Below are 27,515 nucleotides of genomic sequence, written 5' to 3' on the forward strand. Positions count from 1 at the left end.
CCAAAAAGTCTCAAAAAATTGGTGTCAATTGAATAAAACTGTGGATTGTCGAAAGAAGTATAGAATGAAAAAATACTGGAGAGAACACAATGTTGCTGCAGCAGAAACAATAAGTATAAATAATCCAAGCACAGTTAATTAGTGGCGATGTCAATGAGCAGATATTTGATGGAGTCAGACAGCGGTGTTCAGATTAATGTGGGGAGATTGAGGTGTGGAGATTAAATACATGAAGTACAGTCCCTGGTGGGGTGGGGTCTACATGGTCTTAGCAGGAGCAACAGTTCTGGGTAAAATGGCCTCACATATTCCTATGGAAAGGCGAGTTTATCCCACCGTTTCAGTAAATCCCTGCAGGAATCATTGAGATTTCATGGACCTCAGAGTATCGGTACTTCCTGAGAAGGAGTAAAATTCTTGTGTATGAGTATTTATAACCTGCTGCGCAATATTCTGCTCAACAGCGTCATTCGTCCATGTCAAACAGACTGGCGAAGTTAGTGTCAAAAGATTAACCAATCAGTAACTAATATTCACTTCAATTAAATTAATTACCGTGGTCCTGCTGTTGAACGGAATCAAAAGTATCGAATTCAATAAACATGCTGAGTATGGGGTGAAATTGATCTTTCACTCTGCTCCTCAATATATTCATTATTATTCTCTACAGAAAGTCTTTGAGCTCGCGGAGAAGGGAAACCGGGCGGACAGTTCCAAACTTCTCCTAAATCTGGTGATGGAGAAAGGCTCTCGGGCCCGAAGGACAATGTGGGAATCCTTTGTGAAAATGCGCCATGGGGTACCAAAGTTGGACAAAATACTGAAAGAAATACAGGAACCTGGTACGGTAAAATCACACTGAATTCAACTTCACATCTAAAATTACATATTTACTAAAGTAGTGCACAGATTTGCTTTCATGAAAACTAATGTATTTACACAGGTTTCGTTCGATTTAATGACATGAAAGCCACAGAATGTTTATCCGAAGTTCCCACTCAGCTGAAAGGTAGGTGATGGGGTGAAGGTTTCAAACAGATTATTTCCGTTCTGATTATCAGGGGCTTTAACTTTGACCGTTGGTTTTTTGAGATGTCTAGAATCTGGGGGTGAAACGTTCAAGAGCTAGGGAAACAGAATTCAACTTCATTTTCACTTGTCACTGATACTGAAATGTGTAATTGAAATGTGTGGGATGAAGTTACAATTCAAACTAGGCTTGGGATTATCTGTAAATTTGCAGATGTTGTCATTACTCCAGTAATTTATCCAGCTGTTCATGTGACTGGCCTTTGCTGCCAGTGCACGTCACTGACCGGGATAAAACATCAAACTCCCAGTGGTCATTCAGTCTAATATAGCGATTAATCAGCAGAGAAAATGAATTGATTGGGGCTTCCCTGGATGACTCAATGGATGATGTACCAGTGAGTGTAGCGCTTAGCCATAGGCTTAGATATTCAGTCGCACACCGCCCGTTTTTCAGCTGCTGTCGGACTCCTGCGGCCAATATGGTGGACAGGAAGTGTACGCACATTTCCAGCCTGAAGTGCGGATCGGGCTTCGCTGTGATGTCGGGAGTGCACGTCAGTGTAATTTAAGAGTGGATATGTTATTTAAATGAGGGTCCAGTGCTTCCTGTGGATCTTTGCCCGCTTTTGGTATGCCGCACCATCTCGCCCCACGTGCTGAATCCGCCCAGCAACACCTGGCACAAACCGGCAAGAAGGAGCCCTGACCAGCGCTATTGAAAGGGATCATGGGGAATTTACAGTTTAGTAACTGACTTGTCATTTCAGGCAGCTGCTTAGCTTCTGGGCGTTTCTTGCTGTGTTGTATCATTCTGGAAAGTTTGCTTTGTCTAAACAGAGTAAGATGCTGCTGATCTTGCACTGATGTCGGCTGTCTCATAGATAGTTTGGCTGTAATCGTGGGTGCTGTCTCAGGACTGCCTTCGGGACTGTAGGAGGAGAAGGAGCAGTGAGGAATACAGCAGGAGCAGCGAGGAACACAGCAGAGAACAAGAACAGCTGACACAGGAGAGGCTCTCCGCAGAAGGCCGTGCCCACAGCGGGTATTCAGGGAGCATCTCTCCTACATTAAAGGGAACCTGGAAATGTACTTGAGGGAAAAGGAATAGAATGATAGGGTGAGATGGCGCGGTGGGATGAGGTTCATGTGGAGCATAAACACCGGCACAGACCTATTCGGCTTAATTGCTTGTTTCAGTGCTATAGATTCAATGGTAACTCTATGTACCGTCACTGAGGCGCCTTCACTTCACCAAGGGGGCTGTCATCGAGCTATGTCACCTGCTGCAGACGCAAGTCCAGCAAGCACAGCACTGCCTGCGGCCATCAAAGTCACTGTTGCCCTTAACTTCAAAACCATGGGCACCTTTCAGGCTGCAGCAGTTGACACCAGTGATCTATCAGGGTTAGCTGTTCATTGCTGTATCAGGGAGGTCACTGAGGCGCTCTACCAGGATGATCACCTATATGTTTTCCATATGGAGAGAGCGAAGCAGGATAAGAGAGCACTTGGCTGAGTCCACATGACAGGCTTTCCCAGGGTGCAAGGTACCATAGACAACCGCTACCTTGCATTGACTGCTCCCCATCACCAACCTGGCATGTTGATCAATCGTAGGGGAGTCCACTCCCTCAACGCATAGTTGGTTAGTGACCACAGGCAGCACGTCATACTGTTCCCATTATCCTGGGAGCAGTTATGACTCTTTCATCCCGCGCCAGTCCTCTGTAAAACCTTTATTCAAGCCAGGCCCACAAGTTTCAGGCTGGTGCTTGTCGATAATGACCAGTCCCTCTAGTCGGGGCTCGCTACTGTCAGGGACCCAAGCACAGCTGCAGATCCGGCCTACCATGACAGTCATGCTGTCGTGAGAAACCTCACAGACCAAACAATCCAGCACTACTACTTCCCTAAGCTAATATTCAGATTTGTGGTCATCTGCTGCATTTTGCAAATCATTGCCATCATGAGGAGCAACGAGAAGTACTCCAGAAACAAGTGGAGCACGAAGAGCGGAAGGAGGAGAGGCATCGATCACTGCCCCGAGCTGAGTCAGCTCTCGGAGATCATTTCATCGAAAAGCGCTTCTTCTAAATCATCACTCCCATTCCCAATACACCAAATGTCCCACAACCCTTGTCACCGTGCTTACTACCACCATCCTGTGGCCTTCCTTCAGTCCAGCCTAATGGGTGCAGCACTCGCTGCACTACAAAGATCAACACCAACACCAAATTCAGTACAATAAACACTTTCATCAAACAATGCAAGTGCATCTCAATGTAATAGTTAACAGAAATCATTAAGAATCAACCTTGTGCCAGCTCTTTGGCCGGAATTTTGATGGCGCTCAGAGTACGAGTTTGGAGGCGGGTCCGCGGTCAAAGGCACAAAGATTGACAGCGGGTCGGTATCCCGCTGTAAACCCACCTCCTTGTCAGTTTCCCGAGTGTCGGATCAGTCATCCCCGAGCAGACCCGACACCAAGCAGCGGGTCGGCCAATTTAAATACTTAAAAGCTTGTTAAAAGGTAGTTAAGCATCATTTTCCCATGTACTTACCATTTGACCAGGTTTTTACCGAGGTTCCCGGAGAGCGGGTATCACGTCTGGTAAGTATGTCGTGTTCTCTGACTCTCCATTGCTGAGTAGGTGACAGATGTCAAAGTGATATAAGACCTACCATTTTACAGCTGTTCATTTCACAAAACTAGAAGCTGGAGCCTTCTTGATTTGGAACCCACTTTTGCGCTTTATGCAGATAAGAAGTGTTTGGAGTAAATGCTCTACCCACTGTCACCTCCCTTGGAGCAACCTCTCTCACCATTAACAGATCACTTCCGTCATCTCAACTTCAGCTGCCGTCTATTCCAGCAGCATCGGTACCTTTGGAAAAAATCTCACCTTGGTCCTCAGAATCCCACCACGATCAGCCCCAACACCAGCAGCACCAACAACAACATCAACCTGCTCCGCAATAACCCGATGCTGCACAGGACACAGGGCTTTAGCACCCGAGCACATTGCTGCCAGGGATGGCCTCACCATGGCCAGATTTACTACACTTAACACTGTACACCATGGCTACCACATGATGCGCCAGGCTGGCACTACCATACACCAGCACCATTAAACATCTCTACAATGCCCAAACCATTCCATTCACACTCCGCATTGTGGGGGATACCATTATGTCCCACTTCACTGCAATTCACTAAGCCAATTCCAAATGTGCACACAATTTTGTCCAAGAAAGCAATGTGTTGAAAATAAAGATTTCAGTAGTTCACAGCACATCAACACAAACTTCACCTGAATATTGGCTAAAGCACCCAAGTGGCTAACCTTCTGTGTTCTTATTTGGTATGCTTGCAGTAGGTTGAGGGTGAGTGTGAGGGGTGGCTAGTGAGATGTAGATAGAGAGGGATGGGTGGAGGTGCAAGCTAAGTTGGTGTGAGTAAGGATTAGCAGGAGTAGGGTAGGCAGATGGAAGAAACATAGAAGATAGGAGCAGGAGTAGGCCATTCGGCCCCTCGAGCCTGCTCCACCATTCAATGAGATCATGGCTGATCATCCAAATTCAGTACCCGGTCCCTGCTTTCTCCCCATACCCCTTGATCCCTTTAGCCTTAAGAAATATATCCAACTCCTTCTTGAATATATTTAATGTATTGGCCTCTATTGCCTTCTGTGGTAGAGAATTCCGCAGGTTCACCACTCTCTGGGTGAAGAAATTCCTCCTCATTTCTGTCCTAAATGGCCTACCCCTTATCCTTAGACTGTGACCCCTGGTTCTGGACTCCCGGACCATCGGGAACATCCTTCCTGCATCTAGTCTGTCCAGACCTGTCAGAATTTTATAAGTTTCAATGAGATCCCCTCTCATTCTTCTAAACTCCAGCGAGTACAAGCCCAATTGTCCCAATCTCTCCTCATATGTCATTCCTACCATCCCAGGTATCAGCCTGGTGAATCTTCGCTGAACTCCTTCCATGGCAAGAACATCCTTCCTCAGATAAGGCGACCAAAACTGCACACAATACTCAAGATGTCGTCTCACCAAGGCCCTGTACAACTGCATATGGGGATGTGATGAGTGGCACAGCAGGATGAACTTGAGTGTGCGTTGCAGTAACTTTTTGTGATATACTGAGATCATTGAAAGGTTTCTGCCACTGCAGCCTGGTCCTCCTGACGACATCCCTGCATGTGCCCCACTGTGCAATATGCAACCAGGCTGCATTGGTGTCCTGGGGAGGGGTCTTCCGTCCATTGGAAGAGAAGAGAACCTCCCTCTGTGCTGTGACACCCTCCATAAGCATATGGAGGGAGTTATGAGAGAGCCTGGGTGCAGTTGTGCTCCTCTGTGTGCACCTAAATGCTGTAGAACACTGGCAGCACAAATGCCAAAATCAATATTGACATGGGCCCTTTACAGAATCCGGCTGATGACACGTCACCAAATCAATATTGACATGGGCCCTTTACAGAATCCGGCTGATGACACGTCACCAAATGACGTCATCAGACCTGCTTCTGTTTTCTTGGCCTGGAACCACGTAGGGCAGAGCTTAACAAGCCCTGTTAGCAGAAAATTCTTCTCGGACGGTCCGGCACCAAGCTCGCTTGCACTTAGCCCGCCTCTGGAGGCGAAATCGTGGCCTTTGTGTCTGTATTGCGTGCTTGTTTCCCTATCCTAGTGCCCCATGAGGTATTTCCCCATTGGCTACAGCTTATGAGCTGGAACGCTGCTGAATGACCATTGTGGTCACTTCAGATAGCTGTGATGGGTGACCTCGAGCAGCTCTGTGCCTAGAATGGCCGGCTGCAGACTGTAGCATCTTGACATGGGCCCAGGTTGCTGTGTGGCACTAACAGCAGCACTGGTGGACTGGTTGCTGGGGGGAGAAGACATGCTGTCCCCCTGAGAGAGGACAGCAGTTGCCTCTCCCATGGAGCCAAGGCCATCCTCCTGCAACTGTCCCTCAGCACTCCTAGCAGCATTGTGAGATGCCATGGAAGATGCCAGCAGAAGCTCCATCATGGTGGGCGCCACTGGTGTGCTGATGGAACTGATCACTCGGCCCATATTGTACAGAGTGGGCTCCATGCCTACGCAAAGCCTTGACACAAGTTGGAGCTCACTGGCAGGCTGCCCAGTGCACCGAGCACTTCCTGATATATGTCCATCGGCTTTCTTCAGTAGGCGAGCCACTCGAAGTCAGTGTCTGAGTCCACTGCAGCAAAGCTAGAATGTGATCTCGCCCTCCAGTGAGCACGTGCCCAATCCTCCATCCCGATCTCCTGCATATTCACCATGTGATTACCCCTTATCTAGCCTAGCCTCTAAAGTACATGTGCTGCCAGTATCTGAGCTGCTCCTTGCGATGGTTAGCTCGAGTAATGTTACATCTCCAGGAAGACTGGACTCCTGTTCTTCTACTGGCAGAAGGATGTCAACCTCTTCAGCAGCTGAACTGAAAGAGACAGCCAATTGTTATATTTTAGATTAAAGTTGGAACAGAGAGAGACGTTTCTGGTGAAAGCATCTGGAGTTTGTCGTGCACAGTGTCAGGGTGAAATAGAAGTAAGAAGCGAAAAATAGGAAAAGGTGAGAAAACCTGCAACGTTTCCTCCAGTGATGCCAGTCACCACGGACATGGCTCTGTCCCTGCCGTGATGGTCAGTACATATTCTCGGCGATGGGAGAGTGTGTGCAGACAGGCGCGGCTTCATCTGGTGACAGTTTCCTGTCTCAAGTCCACTTGAACTTCTGCAAGAAAGAAGGGAATGTCTTCGTAACATTCTTGTGAGGTGTTTGAAAATGCACACATGGTAGAAAAGCTGGTATGCAGCGTGTGAGATGTTAGATTTGGGGTGTGTGACTTTGAGAGGAAGGATATATAGTGAAGTGTGGTGCAGTGTTTGTAGGGGGCTGTAGGGAAGTAGGTAGGGGAGTATTACGAGTGTAGTGAGTAGTGAGACTGGAGATGGGGAAGGTGTTATCAGATTAAGAAAGTGGTGTTCTTACCTTGACGACTCCAATGGGGTCATTACGGAACTGCAGCCATGTCCTGGGAGCTAAGTCTCCAGCGCTGCTAAAATTATTCAGGGAGGTTTATAAAATTATGACGGGCCTAGATATTGCAGATATGAAGCACCTGTTTCACTAGAAGAGAGTTCAGTAACCAGGGGGCAGAGATTTATAGCAATTGGTAGAAGGATTAGAGGGGAATTAAGTACTTTTTCACCCAGAGGGTGCTGGGGGTCTGGAACTCAGAACCTGAAAGGGTAGTAGAGGTTGAAACCCACATTGCATTAAAAAAGCTCTTGGATGTGCACTTGACGTGCCATGAACTGCAAGGCTACGGACCAAGAGCTTGAAAGTGGGATTAGGCTGGATAGCTCTTTATCGACCAGCACAGGGACGATGAGCCGAATGGCCTACTTCTGTGCCGTAAACTTCTATGACATCCTCGGCCGCCTCTTCCCACTGTTGATGGAGTTGATGACTGGAGGGTTTCTTGCCCACTAGGGGACAGAGTATGTCACTCCCCTTGTCCACTGTCCCTACCAGGGCCTCTAGTGCATTAAGGGTACAATCTAAGAACATAAGAAATGGGAACAGGAGTAGGCCATTTGGTCCTTTGAGCCTGTTTTGCCATTCAGTAAGATCATGGCTGATTTCTACCTCATCTCCACTTTCCTGCACTATCCCCCCCATCCCTTGATTCCCTTAATCCAAAAATCTACCAATCCCTGTCATGAATTTACTCAACGACTGACTCTCAACAGTCTTCCAGGGTAGAGAATTCCGAAGCTTCACTACCCTGAGTGAAGACATTTCTCCTCATCTCACTCCTATATAAGAACATAAGAAATAGGAGCAGGAGTAGGCCATTCAGCCCTTCAAGCCTGCTCTGCCATTCAATGAGATCATGGCTGATCATCTGCCTCAACTCCATTCACCGGCCCTATCGCCATATCCCTTGATGCCCTTACTAGTCAGAAATCTATCGACTTCTGTTTTGAATATACCCAAGGACTGAGCCTCTACAGCCATCTGGGGTAAAGAATTCTAAAGATTCACCACCCTCTGTTGAAGAAATGTCTTCTCATCTCTGTCCTGAATGGCCTACCCTTTATCCTGAGGCTGTGGCCCCTGGTTCTAGACTCCCCAGCCAAGGGAAACATTCTCCCAGCATCCAGACTATCAAGCCCTGTAATAACTTTGTATGCTTCAATGAGAGCCCCTCTCATTCTTCTGAATTCAAGAGAATACAGGCCTAGTTTACTCGATCTCTTCTCATATGAAATTCCCGCCATCCCAGGAATCAATCTCGTGAACCTTTGTTGCACTCCCTCTATGGCAAGTATATCCTTCCTTAGATAAGGAGATCAAAATTGTACACTGTACTCCAGGTGTGGTCTCACCAAGGCCCTATATAATTGGAATAAGACTTCTTTACTCTTGTACTCAAATCCTCTTGTAATGAATGCCAGCATACCATTTGTCTTCCTAATGGCTTGTTGCACCTGCACATTCACTTTCAGTGACTCATGTACAAGGACACCTAGGTTCCTTTTAGCATCTGCAGTCCCCAATCTTTCACCATTTAGGAAATATTCTGCATTTCTGTTTTGTCTACCAAAGTGGATAACTTCACATTTTTCCACATTATATTCCATCTGCCATGTTCTCGCCCACTCATTGAGCCAGTCGAGAGCCTGTTGAAGCCGCTTCACATCCTCTTCAAAACTAACACTGCCACCTAGCTTTGTGTCATCAGCAAATTTGGAAATGTTGCATTTAATCCCCTCATTGATTGATATAGATTGTGAATAGCTGGGGCCCAAGCACCGATCCTTGTGGTACCCCACTAGTCACAGCCTGCCATCCTGAAAAAGACAGACTGTTTGTTTTCTGTCTTTTATACAATTCTCAATACATGCTAGTATATTACCCCCAATTCCATGTGCCCTAATTTTGTTCACCAACCTCTTGTGTGGGACCTTATCGAAGGCCTTCTGAAAATCTAAATACACCAAATCTACCGGTTCCCCTTTGTTTACTCCATTAGTTACATCCTCAAAGAACTCCAATAAGTTTGACAAACAGGATTTCCCTTTCATAAATCCATGTTGACTCTGCCCAATCTTACTATTAGTTTCTAAGTGCCCAGTTATTGCATCCTTTATAATAGATTCCAGCATTTTCCCAACTACTGACGTGAGGCTAACAGATCTGCAGATCCCCGTTTTCTCTCTTCCCTCCTTTCTTAAATAGCGGGGTTACATTTGCTTTCCTGCAATCTGCAGGAGCCGTTCCAGAATCTTTCGAATTTTGAAAGATGACAACCAATGCATCCACTATCCCAATGGCCACCTCTTTCAAAACCCTAGGATGTAGGTCATCCGGCCCTTGGGATTTATCGACTTTTAGTCCCATTAATTTTGCTAGTACTGTTTTTTTTACTACTAATAATTTCTTTAAGTTCCTCATTCTTGTCACACCCTTGGTTTTTTCGTATTTCTGGGAGGTTTTTTGTGTCTTCCTCAGTGAAGAGAGAAACAAAGTATTTATTTAATTTCTCTGCCATTTCCTCATTCCCCATTATACATTCTCCTGTCTGTGACTACATTTACCTTCGCCAGGCTTTTCCTTTGCACATACCTATAGAAGCTTTTACAATCCATGTTTATATTTTTCGCTAGTTTGTGCTCATATTCCATTTTCTCTTTCTTTATCAATTTCTTGGTCCCCCTTTGCTGGTTTCTAAAAGAATCCCAATCCTCCGGCTGACCGCTTTTTCTGGCAACTTTGAGCTTCCTCCTTTGACTTAATACCAGCTTTAAATTATTTTGTTAGCCATTGTTGGATCACTTTTCTTTTTGGGTTTTTATGAACTAGAGGAATATATGTTTGTAGCAAATGGCCGACCCCTTATTCTGAGACTGTGCCCCCTGGTTCTAGACTGCCCAGCCAGGGGGAAAATCCTCCCGGCATCTACCCTGTCGAGCTCTAAGAATTTTGTATGTTTCAATGAGATCATCTCTCATTCTTCTAAACTCTAGAGAATATAGGCCTAGTCTACTTAATCTCTCCTCATAGGAAAGTCCTCCCATCCCAGGAGCAGTCTGGTGAACCTTCGGTGCTCTCCCTCTATGGCAAGTATATCCTTCGTTAGTTGAGGAGACCAAAAGTGTACACAATTCTCCCGGTGTGGTCTCACCAGGGCCCTGTATAATTGCAGCAAGACGTCTTTACTCTTATACTCAAAACCTCTTGGTAATAAAGGCGAACATATAATTTGCTTTCCTAATTGCTTGTTACTATCTGTAGCTCTAGCAGCCACTTGACCAATTCACAATTGTCTCCCTATTGTCTGTATGCAGAGAGCACGTTTACAAGGTGTTGGTGTTGGTTACCTTTTAAGTCGCGTCAGGGATGCCCGATATCTAGCACCCACTCCTGGACAAAGGAAAGCACAGGTGCATAGCCAGTGAATAGTACGGGTAACGCTAACTGCACCACTGGCTCATTACAATCAGAACAAATAATACCTGCTGCCTGAGTCAACGCTAAGAGGCATGTACAGTGCACCCTCCGTCACTGCACTCCCGTTTTCAGGCCTAATCAAAATCTAGGCCATGCAGTCTATGTGCAACACTACTCAAACATTGTTAGTATTTTCTGAAACAAAATTACAGCAGGAAGATTCTGAGAAGCAGAATAAATCCACTTGACCCAAACAATTCTGTCTCTGTATTACTCTTCTTAGGCAGTCCATCGGAACGGAGGCTGACTTGCTTCCACGTTAAAAATCAGTTCTCGGGTGACTGATCCGAGTCCAATGCGGGATCTACAGTCTCTGTCACAGGTGGGGCAGACGATGGTTGAAGGGGCGGGTGGGTGAGGTGCTTGGATTGACTTGCACTTGGCTTGCGCTTGCTCCCAGCGAACAGACCCGAGGTGTTCGGCGCCTTCCCGGATGCTTCTCCTCCACTTTGTGCGGTCTTGGGCCAGGGATTCCCAGGTGTCAGTGAGGATGTTGCACTTTTTCAAGGAGGCTTTGAGAGTGTCCTTGAAGCGTTTCCTCTGCCCACCTGGGGCTCTCTTTCCATGTAGGAGCTCCGACTAGAGCGCTTGTTTTGGCAGTCTCGTATCGGGCATGCGGACGATGTGGCCTGTCCACCGGAGCTGATCGAGCGTGGTCAAAGCTTCGATGCTGGGGATGTTGGCCTGAGCGAGAACACTGACGTTGGTGCACCTATCCTGCCAATGGATTTGCAGAATTTTGCGGAGGCAGCGTTGGTGGTACCTGCCCAGTGCTTTGAGGTGCCTGCTGTACATGGTCCATGTCTCTGAGGCATACAGCAGGGTGGGTATCACTGCTGCTCTGTAGACCATCAGCTTAGTGCCGTGTTTAAGGTCCTGGTCTTCAAACACTCTCTTCCTCAGGCGACCGAAGGCTGCACTGGCACACTGAGGACGGTGTTGGACTCAACAGTGAAGATCTCACCTGCCCATCTGTTCAGTGTCTGCACAAACTCATCTAATTGTCTCTCGGTCCCATTTACATTGCCCCAAATGCCCGTCCCTGGTAACTTGATCCCCTATTCTATTAACCTTTCAGTGAAATAATTGAAACTCAATTCCATCTTAATCCTTACCTCCTAATTGGAACTTTCTGTTAGTACCTGATTCTCTTCTCAGTGAGCCTGTTCCTGCAGCAGTGTTGTTAATTCCATTAAAAATCAGACAACTTCAATTACAAGACCCTGATGTCGTTTCAGTAAATGAAACTAATCCCATTTCCTCGAGCTTTCCTCATCTAAAATTCCTGATACCCTTAATCATCTTTCTTAATTCCATTCCATTCCTAGTCTATTAAATAGAAAAATAGCAGGGCAGCTAGGTCCTGTGGAGTGCTCATCCTGTGCCATGTGGGATGTCCTGGACACTTCACGCAGCCTGGATGACCACGTGTGCAGGAAGGGTCACCAGCTACGCCAGATCAAGATCCGTGTTTCAGAGATTGAGCAGCAGCTGGAGTCACTGCGGTGCATCCGCGAGGCTCAGAGTTACATGGATAGCACATTTCTGGAGGTTGTCACCCCACAGCTTAAGAGTGTGCAGGCAGAGAGAGAATGGGTGACCGCCAGACAGAAGAGGAGAACCAAGCAGGTAGTGCAGGAGTCGCCAGAGTGCATCTCTCTCTCCAACCAGTATTCTGTTCTGCGTACGGGTGAGTGCGATGGTTCCTCTGCGGAGAGCATCCAGATTCAGGTCGACGGCACCACAGGTGGTTCAGCTGCTCGGGGTGGGAGGGAGGAAAAAGAGCGGCAGAGCAATAGTGGTAGGGGATTTGATAGTTAGGGGAGCAGACAGGCGTTTCTGCGGCCGTAGAAGTGACTCCAGGATGGTATGTTGCGTCCCTGGTGCCGGGATCAAGGATGTCCGTGAGCGGCTGCAGGACACTCTGAGCGAGGAAGGTGAACAGCCAGAGGTCGTTGTCCATATCGGTACCAACAACATAGGCAGAAACAGGGATGATGTCCTGCAGGCAGAGTTTAGGGAACTAGGAGAGAGATTAAACGCGGGACCTCAAAGGTAGTAATCTCCGGATTACTCCTGGTGTCACAGGCTAGTGAGTACAGGAATAGGAGGGTAGAACAGATGAATGCGTGGCTGGAAAGATGGTGCAGGAGGGAGGGCTTTAGATTCCTGAGGCATTGGGAGCGTTTCTGGGGAAGATGGGACCTGTACAAGCTGGACGGATTAAATTTCATGGGCACCAGCATAAGGGAGTAGAAAAGAGGAATAATGTGCATGAAGGAGTGAGTGTGTTGCATAGTACTAGTGAAGAAAGTAGTACTGGAGGCGGCAGTAAAACCATATTAGATATGAGCAGACCAAGAAAGACTACAAAAAATACAAAAATGTGTTTAGAATGCATGAACATAACCGCACAAAGTGTGATGAATAAGGTTGGTGAGCTACAAGCACAATTAGCCATCCGGCAATATGATGTTCTGTCAATAATGGAAACGTGGCATAAAAACGGTGAGGACTGGGCACTTACTATTCAAGGGTACATAAAAGATAGGGAAGGAAAAAAGGGTGGCAGTGCTGATTAAGGAAGACATTGTAGTGTTGGAAAGGGAGGATGTTCTTGAGGGTTCAAGGACAGAATCCATTTGGTTAAAGTTGAGTAAAAAGGGTATGATCACGCTATTGGGGGTTTTACATAGGCCTCCAAATAGTGAGAGAGAGGTAGAGGAGATTATCTGCAGAACATCGCAGAAATATGCAAGAGCTATAGAGTGGTGATATTGGGGGACTTTAATTACCCAAATATCGATTGGGATAATGCTCGGGTAAACGGAAAGGAGTGGAAGGAATTTCTGAAATATTTTCATCAGAAATTCCTTGACCAGTATGTTTTTGGCCCAACTAGGGAGGAGGCATTGCTGGATCTGTTGCTGGGGAATGAGGTGGGCCAGGTCGACCAAGTGTCTGTGGGAGAACAATTGGGTGCGAGTGATCATCGTATCATATGTTTTAGATTAGCAATGGAGAGGAGCAAGGAACAGTCTGGGGTGGAACTTATAAACTGCAATAGGGCTACCTTCAATGGGATGTGAAAGGATCTAGCTAGAGTAAAATGGAATCAAAGACTGACAGGAAAACCTGTAACGGAACAATGGGTGATGTTTAAGGAGGAGATGTTCCAAGTACAGGCTAGGTACATTCCAAGAAGAGGGAAGCATAAAGAAACCAAAGCAAGGGCTTCTTGGATGGCAAGGGAGGTAGAGAAGATGACGAAACCAAAAAAGAGGTTGTATGGCGCATGTCAGGTGAATTCTTCAAGGGAGAACCAGACCAAATGCAATAACTTGAGAGGGGAGGTGAAGATGAAAGTAAGATTGGTAAAGGGAGAATATGAAAGTAGAATGGTGGATAACATAAAACAGAACCCAAAAATCCTCTACCGTTGTAGGAGTGCTTGAACTCCTGACGAAAGTACTGAGACTGAAACTAGCAGTTAACCAAACGTGGTTTAATGCACTAGTAAAAGTTACAAACAAAAACGCCGGAGAAACTCTATACAGGTCTGTACACCAACAGGTTCCACAAGGACTGAGGGGTAATGCCTCTCCCCTCTGACGTCATCACGTTTCCCGCCGTTGGGAACGTCACGTGACCTGCGTGATGACGTCATCACGCTGGAACGCCATTTTACCGAACCCGCGCTGTTTATACAGAGCAAACACTTAAATTCAATTCAATTCAATTCAATTTTATTTGTCATATATGCAGCAGACGTGTTTACTGCACAATGAAATGTTGATTTTTACGAGTCCGCCCAACATTGGAATAAATATGGCATAACAATGATAAAAATACTAATAGAAATACTAATAGAAAGACAGTAATAATAAATAAAACAACAGCGATAAATAATAATAAATTAATCGTTCATGAGTCTTATGGCCTGGGGGTAGAAGCTGTTTCGAAACCTGTTGGTACGAGACCGTATGCTTCGGTATCTCTTACCGGATGGGAGCAGGGCGAAGAGGTTGTGGCTGGGGTGACTCGAGTCTTTAATGATTCTCAGGGCCTTCCCCCGGCACCTCTCGGGGTAGATATCCTACACAGCAGGTAGTTTAATTCCTATAGTGTGTTGTGCAGCTTTCACTACCATCTGTAGAGCCTTGCGGTCTGTGGCGGTGCTGTTGCCATACCAGGTAGTGATGCAGCCAGACAGGATACTCTCGATGGTGCACCGGTAGAAGTTGGTGAGAATCTGGGGGGCCATTCCAAATTTCTTCAGTCTCCTGAGGAAGAACAGGCATTGGCATGCCTTCTTGGTTACGACGTCGATGTGATGGGACCACGTTAAGTCCTCCGTAATGAATACACCCAGGAATTTGAAGCTGCTGACCCTCTCCACCTCAGCCCCTTCGATGTAGATTGGGGTGTGTCCCTCCCCCTGCTGCTTCCTGTAATCCACGATCATCTCCTTTGTTTTGCTGATGTTGAGGGAGAGGTTGTTGTACTTGCACTATTCTCCTAGGGCTCTTACCTCCTCCCTGTAGCCTGTCTCGTCGCCATCTGTGATCAGGCCTACAACGGTCGTGTCATCAGCAAACTTGATGATGGAGTTGAAGTTGTGCGTGGCCACGCAATCGTGAGTAAACAGGGAGTACAGAAGGGGGCTGAGCACACAACCCTGGGGAGCTCCCGTGTTCAGGATCAGTGTGGAGGAGGTGTTTCTGCCTATTTTCACCACCTGGGGTCTTCCCGTCAGGAAGTCCAGGATCCAGTTGCATAGGGAGGTGTTAAGTCCTAGCTCACTGAGCTTGTTGACAAGCTTGGAGGGGATAATGGTATTGAATGCTGAACTATAATCAATGAACAACATTCTCACATAGGTGTTCCTCTTATCCAGGTGTGATAAGGCAGTGTGCAGTACAGTGGCAATGGCATCATCCCTAGATCTGTTTGGGCGGTAGGCAAATTGGAGTGGGTCTAGTGTGTCAGGTAGTAACGAGTTGATGTGGGTTTTGACCAGCCTTTCAAAGTGCTTCATGATGACAGAAGTGAGTGCTATGGGGCGGTAGTCGTTTAAACAGGTTACTTTTGTTTTTTTGGGGACTGGAATAACCGATGTCATCTTGAAGCGGGTGGGGACTACAGACTGGTACAGTGAACGGTTGAATATATCCGTAAACACGACTGCCAGCTGGTCAGCGCATGCTCTCAGGACACGCCCAGGGATTCCATCTGGACCGGGTGCTTTGTGGGTGTTCACTCTCTTAAAGGTCTTGCTCACGTCAGCCACGGAGATTGAGAAGACCCGGTCGTCCTGAGCCGCGGGCGCCCTTGTAACAGGCCAGTTGTTGTTGGCCTCAAACCGGGCGTAAAAAGTGTTAAGCTCATCCGGGAGAGAGGCATTGCTGGGCATGACACAGTTGGGTTTCCCTTTGTAGTCCGTAATAGATTGTAGTTCACTCCACATCCTTCGCGAATCTGAGCTATGATCGTGTGACTCCACTTTGTCTGTGTATTGTCTTTTTGTATTTTTGATGGTTTTTCTGAGGTCGTACCTTGATTTCTTGTACTCATCCATGTCCCCAGAGTTGAATGCGATGGCCCGTGCTTTTAGCATAGCACGGATATTGCCATTTACCCATGGTTTCTGGTTGGGAAATGTTCGTACAACAATCCTCAGAACAACATCGTCTATGCACTTGTTTATGAAACTAATGACTGAATCTGTATATGTGTTGATGTCATTGTCTGAGGCATTCCGGAACATATCCCAGTCAGTGGAATCAAAACAGTCTTGTAACATAGCGTCTGGTTGATCCGACCAGCATTGTAGAGATCTCATCACAGGCTTTTTCTGTTTCAGTTTCTGCCTATAGGTGGGTAGCAGCAGGATGGAGTCGTGATCTGATTTGCCAAAGGGAGGGCGGGGGAGGGCCTTGTATCCATCCCGGAATGGAGTGTAAATGTGATCTAGTGTGTTCTTGGCTCGCGTTGGGCAGGTGATATGCTAATGGTATTTAGGCAGTACTTTCTTCAGATTGGCTTTGTTGAAATCGCCAGCCACAATGAATGCAGCCTCTGGATGGGAAGTTTCAAGCCTGCTAATGATCCCATACAGCTCGTTTAGTACCCTATTTGCGTCGGCCTGTGGTGGAATATACACCGCTGTAATGATCGCGGATGAGAACTCTCTAGGGAGGTAGAAGGGTCGGCCTTTGATCATCAGGTGTTCAAGATCGGGTGAACAAGAAGATGTAAGTAGTTCCACGTCGGAACACCAAGAATTGTTGATCATAAAGCATACTCCACCCCCTCTATTCTTCCCCGAGTCCTTTGTTCGGCCTAGCCGGTGAATGTTGCCATGGAGGGGGTGCAGCGGCGATTCACCAGGCTGATACCAGGAATGGCGGGAATGACCTATGAGGAGAGACTATGTAGTTTAGGGATGTACACACTGGAGTTTAGAAGATTGAGAGGGGACCTCATAGAAGTGTATAAAATTCTGACAGGTCTAGACAGACTGGATGCAGAAGGAATGTTTCCCTTGGCAGGTGAGAACAGAACTAGAGGACATAATTTAAGGATAAGGGCTAAACCATTTAGGACAGAGATGAGGGGGAATTTCTTCACTCAGAGAGTGGTGAACCTGTGGAACTCATTGCCACAGAGGGCAGTGTACGCCAGCTCATTAAATATATTTAAGAGGGAATTAGATATATTTCTACGGGCAAAAGGGGTTAAGGGTTACGGAGAGAAGGCGGGGACGGGATACTGAATTAAAGGATCAGCCATGATCTCATCGAATGGCGGAGCAGGCACGAAGGGCCGAATGGCCTACTCCTGCTCCTATCTTCTATGTATCTATGTATCTATGTTGAATCTCTCTGGTTGAATGGCCGAAGCTGGTGTCGATGGATCAAGCCAAGTCTCAGTAAAAATCAAGACGTTGCAGTTCTTAATGTCTCGCTGGAAGGTGAGCCTCCCTCTGAGTTCGTCCAGCTTATTGCCCAGTGACTGCACATTCGCCAGGAGAATACTCGGAAGGGGGGGGTGGTGTTCACGTCGCCTCAGCTTCACTAATGCACCTGCTCGTCTGCCCCGCTTGCGCCGTCGTCGCTTCCTGATCACAGGAATGAAGTCAGGTAAGCAGGTGGGAGGGTAGATGGTAGTAGCAGCAGAATCCCAGTTCGAAAAATCGGGGGTAGGTCCTATATCTCCGGACGATCTTATGTCCAGAAGTGATTGACGGTCGTAGCGGATAAGTGAAGAAACAGTACTTACAAAATTGTTTAATAATAACAATAAAATAATAAATAAAGTGGAAAGTTGTGGACAAGCTCGTAAAACAGCAGCTACCCTCATAAACCATACAGGTCGGTTAAACAGTAGAATAATAAAAAAAACAACTAAATTACTAATACTAAAACTAGAGTGCTAAATACTAAACAGTAGAATACTAAAAACTAACAGTACGATATATTAAAATACAATATTAAATACAAATAAATAAATTAAATAAAGCATTAAAATACCAGTTAGGGAGGAGCTCGTAAAACAGCAGCCATACAGGTCGGCGCTGATGTCATAAAGGTAACAAGCCCCTGTTAATGGCAATTATATACATTACTGCAAGAGTCTCTTGGTGGCTTTGCCACATACGCCCCCCCAGAATTGTCTTTAATAAGGAAAGTCAATTGCAGAGGAGGTCGGACAAGCCTGTTTGAACGACTCCTAAATTCCCGGAGAGGAAAACGCTGAGCAGCTGGTGAGCTGGAGGGGATAGTGGCCTGGTCAGGTGCGGCAGCAGCCGGCGGTTGACCCCTACGCGGTGGCTGAGCGGGCTCGACTGGCTGTTCAAGGTCCAAGTGTGCAGGCTTGAGGCGATCGACGGAGATGTGGTCCGGCCTGCTCCCGAGGTCGACCAAAAAAGTCTTAGCCCCTGTCTGTAAAACCCGGAAAGGACCCGTATACGGAGGCTGGAGCGGGCTGCGATGGGCGTCTTGACGTACGAACACGAATTTGGCCTTCATCAACTCCACTGGAATGTGGGAGGCAGGAAAACCGTGTTGCAACGTCGGAACTGGCCAGGAGCACTGGGCCGCTTCCCGGTGGGCTTCCCGCTGAGTGGCTGCGGACCACGGCTGTGTAGGGGACGGCAGGAATTTGCCTGGTACCCGGAGCGGCTGGCCGTAAACCATTTCTGCGGCTGAAGCCTGCAGGTCCTCCTTTGGCACCGTGCGCAACCCCAGCATAACCCAAGGCAGTTTATCGACCCATGCCGCGTCCGGGAGGCTGGCCCTGAGCGACACCTTCAATGAACGATGAAAACGCTCACACCGCCCATTCGCCTGCGGGTGGTAGGCCGTGGTGTGATGGAGTTTGGTGCCTAAGGCTGAGGCCACCGCGTTCCAAAGCTCAGATGAGAATTGTGGACCGCGCTTGGACGAAATATCCATCGGAACCTCAAAGCGTGCTACCCATGACGAGATAAAGGCTCGAGCGACGTCCGCAGAGGTGGTAGACGTCAGGGGAACCACCTCTGACCATCTCGTGGTGCGCTCTACCATCGTCAGAAGGTGTGTGAAACCCCGCGATGGCGGGAGTGGCCCGACAAGGTTGACGTGGACGGGGTCGAACCGACGTTCCGGTACCTCGAAGGTGGCCAAGGGGGCCCTGACGTGTCGTTGTACTTTTGCTCGTTGACAAACCACACATGTGTTCGCCCAGTCGTGGATGTCCTTGCGCATCCCTCTCCAGACGAATTTGGATGCTAGCAACTTCTGTGATGCCCTCACACCAGGATGCAAAAGTCCGTGTATGGCGTTGAAAACTTTCCGACGCCAGGTGGATGGAAGAATCGGACGGGGGGGTCTCCCAAGGAGACGTCACAGAGTAAAGTGGTGCCCGCCGAATGGAACGGCACATCCTTCGGTTGAAGGCTGGCAGAGTCAGAACGAAAGGCTTGAGTGTCCGGGTCGGCAGCTTGGTCGGCCGCCATTCTCGCATAATCGATCCCCAACTGCACGGCTTGGACGGTGGCGTGGGAAAGGCAATCCGTTACCACGTTGTCCTTGCCGGCCACGTGCCGGATGGCGGTGGTAAATTCAGAAATAAATGTAAGCTGTCGCTGCTGTCGAGCCGACCACGGTTCGGCAGTCTTGGCCATCGCGAATGTCAGCGGTTTGTGGTCGACAAACGCAGTGAAGTGGCGCCCTTCGAGCAGAAAACGAAAATGGCGAATGGCCAAAAACAACGCCAACAGCTCCCTGTCAAAGGTATTGTACTGGCGTTCGTGCCGTCGCAGCTGGCGGCTAAAAAACGCCAGTGGTTGCCACATGCCGTCGACCCATTGCTCTTGGACGGCCCCTATGGCGTAGTCCGACGCGTCAGTCGTGAGAGCGATGGTGGCCCCTGGCAGGGGGTGTGCCAACATTGTCGCATTCGCGAGGGTGGTCTTCGTGTCCCCGAAAGCGCGGTCCATTTCCGGCGTCCAAACTACGGGCTCCTTTCCCGGCTTCCCTCTGAGGGCCTTGTAGAGCAGCCGCATGAGCTGTGCAGCCCTGGGAACAAAACGATGGTAAACATTCACCATACCCAGGAACTCCTGGAGTGCCTTCACGGACTGCGGCCGCGGGAATGCGGCGATCACCTCCACCTTAGCCCGAAGCGGCATTACCTCCTCTGAAGTGATGCGGTGGCCTAAGAAGTCGATTTGCTGCAGGCCGAACTGACATTTGGCTGGGTTGACAATGAGGCCGAGCTGCTGAAGGCAACGACAGAGAATGCGCAGATGCTTGAGATGGTCCTCCTTTGTGGCGCTGGCGATCAGTATGTCATCCAGATAGACGAACAAAAATTTGAGATCCTGCAGCACCGAATCCATTAGGCGTTGGAATGCCTGCGCCGCGTTTTTAAGTCCGAAAGGCATGCGGAGGAATGCAAACAGGCCAAAAGGGGTGATGACTGCTGTCTTTTGGACGTCCTGGGGATGCACCGGTACCCACGGACGAGGTCGACCTTGGAGAAGATCGAATTCCCCGCCAATTGTGCGGAGAAATCCTGTATGTGCGGTATGGGGTACCGGTCGGGGGTCGTGACATCATTGAGGCGGCGGTAGTCGCTGCAGTGCCGCCATCCACCCCCGGGCTTAGTGGCGATGTGGAGAGGCGAGGACTGGCGAATAAACCCCAACTTTTCCATGGCGGCGCACTCCGCTTTAGCCGCCGTGAGCTTGCTGGGCTCTAGTGGCCGTGACCTGTTGTAGACGGGAGAGCTCGTCATCATTATATGGTGCTCCACCCTATGTTTGGCAGTCGAAGCCGAGAAGGTGGGCTTAGTCAGCTCTGGAAAGTCCCCGAGGAGGCAGGAGAAAACGTCGGGGGGGGTGGCCGAGCGCAGGAGACCGAGTGCGGTGCGACCGTGCCATGCGCACAGGGAATGCAGTCGAACGTGGCGGTGTGAACGAGCCAACGATTTTTTAAATCAACCAACAGGCCGTTGGCGCATAAAAAGTTGGCGCCTAGGAGTGCCTGTGAAATTTTGGCGGTGACGAAGTGCCATGTAAAGGGTTGGCCACTGAAACAGACCTGGACCCGCCGTGTCCCGCAAGTACGAATCGCACCCCTGTTGGCAGCTTGGAGGGGAGAACCACGCCTGCCGGACCAAAGGAGGAGGACTGACGCGGGAAGGATGCTGCACTGCGCCCCTGTGTCGCACAAAAAACGACGGCCCGAGATGGAGTCGGTTAAATAAAGTAGTTTCCCGGAATCGCTGATTGCCACCGTGGCCGCGGGGCACGCCCCGCAGTCGGTGTTCTTGACGCGCAGTTGCTTGTTCGGTGTTTTGGGCACGAAACTGCAAGGCGGACGGCAGCTTCTGGCCTTCACGCCAAACCGAGCGTGGTAATAACAGAAACCGGTTGTTGGAGGCATCAAGGCAGGGCCCTTTGGGGCGGGGCAACTCATGACGGCGCAGTATTTTTGTCGGACCGTGTATATTGTATCCACTTCTTCAGCGAGCGCTATGCAATCCCCGACGTCCGATCTGGTGAGGGCCGCCTGCACCTGTTCGGGCAATTGACTGAGGAACAGTTCGCGGAACAGGAAACATTGCGGTTCAGACCCCAGGAGTGTGAGCATCTGGCTCATCAACTCCGAAGGTTTGGAGTCTCCTAACCTGGGCAGCGTGAGTAGGCGCCGTGCGCGCTCTGCCTTCGTAAGGCCGAATACCTGCATTAGCTGTGCCTTAATGGTGACATACTTGTCGGTGGCCGGGGGGTCCTCCAGTAGGCTGATGATCCTCGACGCTGTCGAGTGCGGAGACCATGTAAAGATAACGGGTCTGATCCTGCACGACGTTGCGGAGCTCGAACTGCGCCTCCGCTTGTACGAACCAGGAGGCCGCCTGTTGTTCACAAAATTGGGGGAGCTTCAAAGCCACTGCGTTGGCTTCCAACATAGCCCTGCGTTCCATTTCCGCCTCGAAGAACGTCCGCGAGGATTAGGGGTCACCAATGTAGGAGCGCTTGAACTCCTAATGAAAGTACTGAGACTGAAACTAGCAGTTAACCAAATGTGGTTTAATTACAAACAAAAACGCAGGAGAAACTCTATACAGGTCTGTACACCAACTGGTTGATATACCTATCAATTCGTCCAATGAAAAGCGACGAGTTAGGAAAGTAACTATAGGTTTTTATTGACTAAATAACAGAGCCCACCCTCATGGGTGATCGGATCCAGCAAGGAGGAATACCAGCCAGTCGACTACCTTTATACCTGGGCAGGTAGGTGGAGCCATGGGCGGAGTCAGTGATGGTCAGCCCAGGTATAACAGTGTGACAAGAGGCGACCTCGTATAGTGATACAACAGTGAGAACAGTGATAACAATATAACAGTGATAACTATAGTGTAACGATAGTGAACGATAAAAGTGGTTTACCACATTCACCCCTTCTTTAGATTTGAGTCCGGCGGGGTGAAGTGTACTACCAGTTCTGGTATGTCAGTCTGCCCGGAGGCCTCGTAAGCCTCTCCGATTGTCGCAGCGGCGGTGTTGCATTATCCGGTGTTAATGCTGGTGTCTGCGTGGTCGGCGAAGGCTCGTGGGGTTCCGGCATGCCGTCTACCTGGGCTGGAATTGGGGGGGTGGTGTCTCCGGAGTGCCCGAGGGTGCGAGGTCTCGTAAGGAGACAGTATCCTCCCGCCCGTCTGGGTAAGCCACGTAGGCGTACTGGGGGTTGGCGTGCAGGAGGTTCACCATCTCGACCAGGGGGTCCGTTTTATGGGCCCTCACGTGCTTTCGCAGCAGGACGGGCCCCGGAGAGGTCAGCCAGGTTGGTAGAGTGGTTCCCGTAGTCGACTTCCTGGGGAAAACAAACATTCGTTCATGGGGGGTGGCGTTAACGGCAGTGCAAAGTAGTGACCGGATGGAATGCAGCGCTGTCGGGAGGACTTCCTGCCAGCGGGAGTTTGGGAGGCCCTTAGACTTTAAGGCTAAGATGACGGCCTTCCAGACAGTCGCGTTCTCTCTTTCCACCTGGCCATTCCCTCGGGGGTTGTAGCTGGTGGTCCTGCTTGCTGCAATACCTCTCGCTAGTAGGAACTGGCGGAGTTCCTCGCTCATGAAGGAGGAGCCCCGGTCACTATGTATATAGTTCGGGAACCCGAACAAGGCGAAGAGTTCGTTCAGGCATTTAATGACCATGGTACTGGTCATGTCTGGGCAGGGGAAGGCAAAGGGGAAACGGGAGTACTCATCAACGATGTTGAGGAAGTACACATTACGGTCGGATGACGGTAGGGGCCCCTTAAAGTCGATGCTCAGGCGCTCGAAGGGGCGGGTGGCCTTGATCAGGCTTGCTTTGTCCGGCCTATAGAAGTGCGGTTTGCACTCGGCACAGGTCTGGCAGTTCCTGGTCATGGTCCTGACCTCGATGGAGTAGGTCAGGTTGCGGGCCTTAATGAAATGGTAAAGTCTGGTGACCCCGGGGTGGCAGAGGTCGTTGTGGAGGGTCTGAAGTCTATCAATATGCGCGCTGGCGCATGTAATTCGTGAAAGAGCATCGGGTGTTCGTTCAGCTTACCTGGCCGGTACAAGATCTCATAATCGTAGGTGGATAGCTCGATTCTCCACCTCAAGATCTTGTCATTCTTGATTTTGCCCCTCAGCTTGTTATTAAACATGAAAGCGACCGAACGCTGGTCGGTGAGGAGGGTAAATCGTTTGCCTGCCAGGTAATGCCTCCAGCGTCGTACCGCCTCCACGATCGCCTGGGCTTCCTTCTCGACCGACGAGTGTCGGATCTCAGGGCCCTGTAGGGTCCTTGAGAAGAAGGCCACCGGCCTCCCCTCCTGGTTAAGGGTAGCGGCTAGGGCGAAGTCGGATGCATCGCTCTCCACTTGGAAGGGGATGGACTCATCCACTGCGTACATTGTGGCCTTGGCTATGTCTCCCTTAATGAGGGAGAAGGCCGCGCACGCCTCCTCCGTGAGGGGGAAGGATGTGGACTTCATGAGGGGTCTGGCTTTGTCCGCATAATTGGGCACCCATTGGGCATAGTAGGCGAAGAGTCCCAGGGTTCTCTTAAGTGCCTTAGGACAGTGGGGGAGGGGTAGCTCCATGAGGGGGCGCATTCTTTCGGGGTCGGCGCCGATGACTCCGTTCTCTACTACACAGCCGAGGATAGCAAGGCGTGAGGTGTTAAACACACATTTCTCCTTATTGTAGGTGAGGTTCAGCCGTTGGGCCGTACGGAGGAATTTCTCCAGATTCACATCATGGTCCTGCCGGTCGCAGCCGCAGATGGTGACGTTATCTAGATAAGGGAACGTGGCCTGCAGTCCGTTCTGGTCGACCATCCGGTCCATCTCCCTTTGGAAGACCGACACCCCGTTGGTGACACCGAAGGGGACCCTAAGGAAGTGGTAGAGGCGCCCGTTCGCCTCGAAGGCGGTATACTGGCGGTCCTCCGGGCTGATAGGGAGTTGGTGGTAGGCCGACTTAAGGTCGATGGTCGAGAATACTCGGTATTGTGCAATCTGATTGACCATGTCAGATATGCGGGGAAGGGGGTATGCGTCCAGCTGGGTGTACCTGTTTATGGTCTGGCTGTAGTCGATGATCAAGCGATTTTTATCGCCGGTCTTAACGACCACGACCTGGGCACGCCAGGGGCTGCTGCTCCCCTCGATGATGCCCTCTTTCAGGAGGCGCCGCACCTCATAGCTAATGAAGGCCCTGTCCCCGGCGCTGTTCCGCCTGCTCTTGGTAGCGACGGGTTTGCAGTCGGGGGTTAGGTTAGCGAACAGGGAAGGTGGCGGGACCTTGAGGGTGGATAGGCTGCAGGTGTTACGCGGTGGGCGGTTTAACATCCGCTGGTTGTCGACTGTGAGTGGGGGGAGGGGTCCACCGTATGCTAGGGTGACACTTTGGAGGTGGGATTGGAAGTCCAGCCCTAGTAGGACGGCAGCGCAGAGCTGGGGGAGGACGAGGAGTTTAAAATTTTTATACTCCGTACCCTTAACCGACAGGGTCACAACACAGTAGCCGCTGATGTCCGTGGCGTGGGACCTTGATGCCATCGAGATTCGGTTGCGCGTTGGCAGGACGGGGAGGGTGTAGTGGCTCACCGTGTCTGGGTGGATGAAGCTCTCCGTGCTTCCGCTGTCGAACAGGCAGGTCGTGGCGTGGCCGTTTACTTTGATGTCCATCATCGACTTGGACAGGTGATGCGGGCGGGCTTGATCCAGAGTGACGGAGGCTAGTGTGTAGCTGAGCGAGTCGTTGTCGTCTGCGGGTGAGGCGGTCGTCGGGCCTGGAGGCACGGTGGCAGTCGAGCGTGGTGGGTAAAATGGCCTCTCCCACGAGGTTGGACAAAATGGCTGCCCCCATAACTCACATGAGGCACTATTGGGGTCGGTTGCCTTGATCAAAGATGGCCGCCCCCAAGACTCACGTGTGGGGATGCTGGCCTCTGTTGCCTTGAAGGAAGATGGCCGCCCCCACAGTTCGCATGAGGCACTGCTGGCCTCTGAAGATCCACTTCTGCAGGCCTTAGCAAGGTGGCCTTTCTTCCTGCAGGTTGAGCAGGTGGAGTTCCTAGCTGGGCAGCGCGACCTCGGGTGTTTCTCCTGGCCGCAGAAAAAGCAGCCGCGGGGGTCCGATGTCGGAGCCGGTACCGGGGGTGGCGGTCCCGATCGGGTCCGGGACGCCGACGCTGAGGTAGGTCCCGGGGGCGGCGCGGTGAAGGGTATTGCGGTAAGGGTCGGGCCCGAGTCCCAGGGTCGCGAACAGTACCTGGAGAACGCCTCCTGGTCCCGATGGGCCACCTCCAGGGAGAGAGCGAGGGCTGCAGCTTTGTCCAGGTCGAGGTCCTTTGCTTCCAGTAATCGCTGCCGTGAGTAGTCGGACCGTAGGCCTTTCACGAAGGCATCGCGGACGTTGTCTTCCGTATTTTCTGCCGCCGTTACTGCTTTAAAGTTACAGTCTCTGCCGAGTGCTTGTAGCACCCGTAAAAATTCCTCCACCGGCTCCCCTGGCAGTTGCGGGCGGGACCTTAGGAGGTGCCTGGTATACATGGGGTTTACCGGGGTTTGGTACTGTCTTTTCAGCCGGTTGATGGCGTCCTCGTATGTTTTAAGGTCCCGGATGAGCGCGAATACTTTAGGGCTCAGTTGGGCGTTCAGAACTCTTAGCTTGGATCTCTGAGGCACGTTGGACTCTTCCAGGTAGGCTTCAAAGCAGCCCAGCCAGTGATCGAAGTCGAGGGCTGCGTTCGCTGCCCGTGGATTTAGATCCAGGTACGGTGGTCTGAGGGCTCGCAGCCAAGCCGGCTGTTGTGATTGTTGCGGCTCGGCGTCTGAAGGCTGCTGTGGCTGTTGTGGCGGGGCGTCTGGATGAGACATCTTAAAATTTAGTCAATAAAATTGATATACCTATCAATTCGTCCAATGAAAAGCGACGAGTTAGGAAAGTAACTATAGGTTTTTATTGACTAAATAACAGAGCCCGCCCTCATGGGTGATCGGATCCAGCAAGGAGGAATACCAGCCAGTCGACTACCTTTATACCTGGGCAGGTAGGTGGAGCCATGGGCGGAGTCAGTGATGGTCAGCCCAGGTATAACAGTGTGACAAGAGGCGACCTCGTATAGTGATACAACAGTGAGAACAGTGATAACAATATAACAGTGATAACTATAGTGTAATGATAGTGAACGATAAAAGTGGTTTACCACACTGGTTCCACGAGGACTGAGGGGGAACGCCTCTCCCCTCTGACGTCATCGCGTTTCCCGCCGTTGGGAACGTCACGTGACCTACGTGATGACGTCTTCGCGCTGGAACGCCTTTTTACCGAACCCGCGCTGTTTAAACAGAGCAAACACTTAAAGGTAACAAGCCCCTGTTAAAGGCAATTATATACATTACTGCAAGAGTCTCTTGGTGGCTTTGCCACACCGTCATTGTTGTGGTGAAAATAAATTTACATCTAAACCATGTAAAAGTAAAAAGATGCAGTTTATTATCAGAGCTCTGGGAGAAGCGCCTTAGACCCCGTGGTCTGTGTGAGCACCTTCTCGTTCTCTCTTGGTTGGTACAGCTTTTTATTCTATTTTCATCCAATCACATTGTATTACAATAATCAACTGATCACATATGGATTCTTTTCAGTATTAGTCAAGGTTAGTTCCATCTTACTATGCCTTTGGTCACAGGTCAAATTTCCCATGACCCCTATATTCTGCTGTGTCTACAATTTTTAGCTAAAGCAGCATACTCCTTATCGCTTACGCAAAACGCACATATTCTGTCTTGTCCCACTGTTCTTTGTTTAGTTTTGCCTTTTTACGTAAGTCAATTTTTATTGTGATATTTCTTATTCACTTTCACATGACCCCACTCCTTTGTTCTGATTTTAATTT

General features: G+C 49.7%; 1 protein-coding gene across 2 annotated transcripts in view; it reads left to right on the forward strand.

Annotated features, from left to right (window-relative positions):
- The window catches only part of LOC147092798 (NACHT, LRR and PYD domains-containing protein 3-like), a 110,590-nt gene that overhangs the window by 62,716 nt on the left and 20,359 nt on the right, over positions 1–27,515 (forward strand). For both annotated transcript variants that reach the window (XM_085976048.1, XM_085976049.1), the window contains exons 6-7: positions 671–842; positions 944–1,009. In XM_085976048.1, coding sequence (XP_085832174.1) covers positions 671–842; positions 944–1,009 — 238 coding nt within the window. The remainder of the gene's footprint in view (positions 1–670; positions 843–943; positions 1,010–27,515) is intronic.

The sequence above is a fragment of the Somniosus microcephalus genome, unplaced genomic scaffold (assembly GCF_052327205.1).
Source record: "Somniosus microcephalus isolate GS21.2 unplaced genomic scaffold, FLI_Smic_1.0 unresolved_chr2, whole genome shotgun sequence".
Classification (NCBI taxonomy): domain Eukaryota; kingdom Metazoa; phylum Chordata; class Chondrichthyes; order Squaliformes; family Somniosidae; genus Somniosus; species Somniosus microcephalus.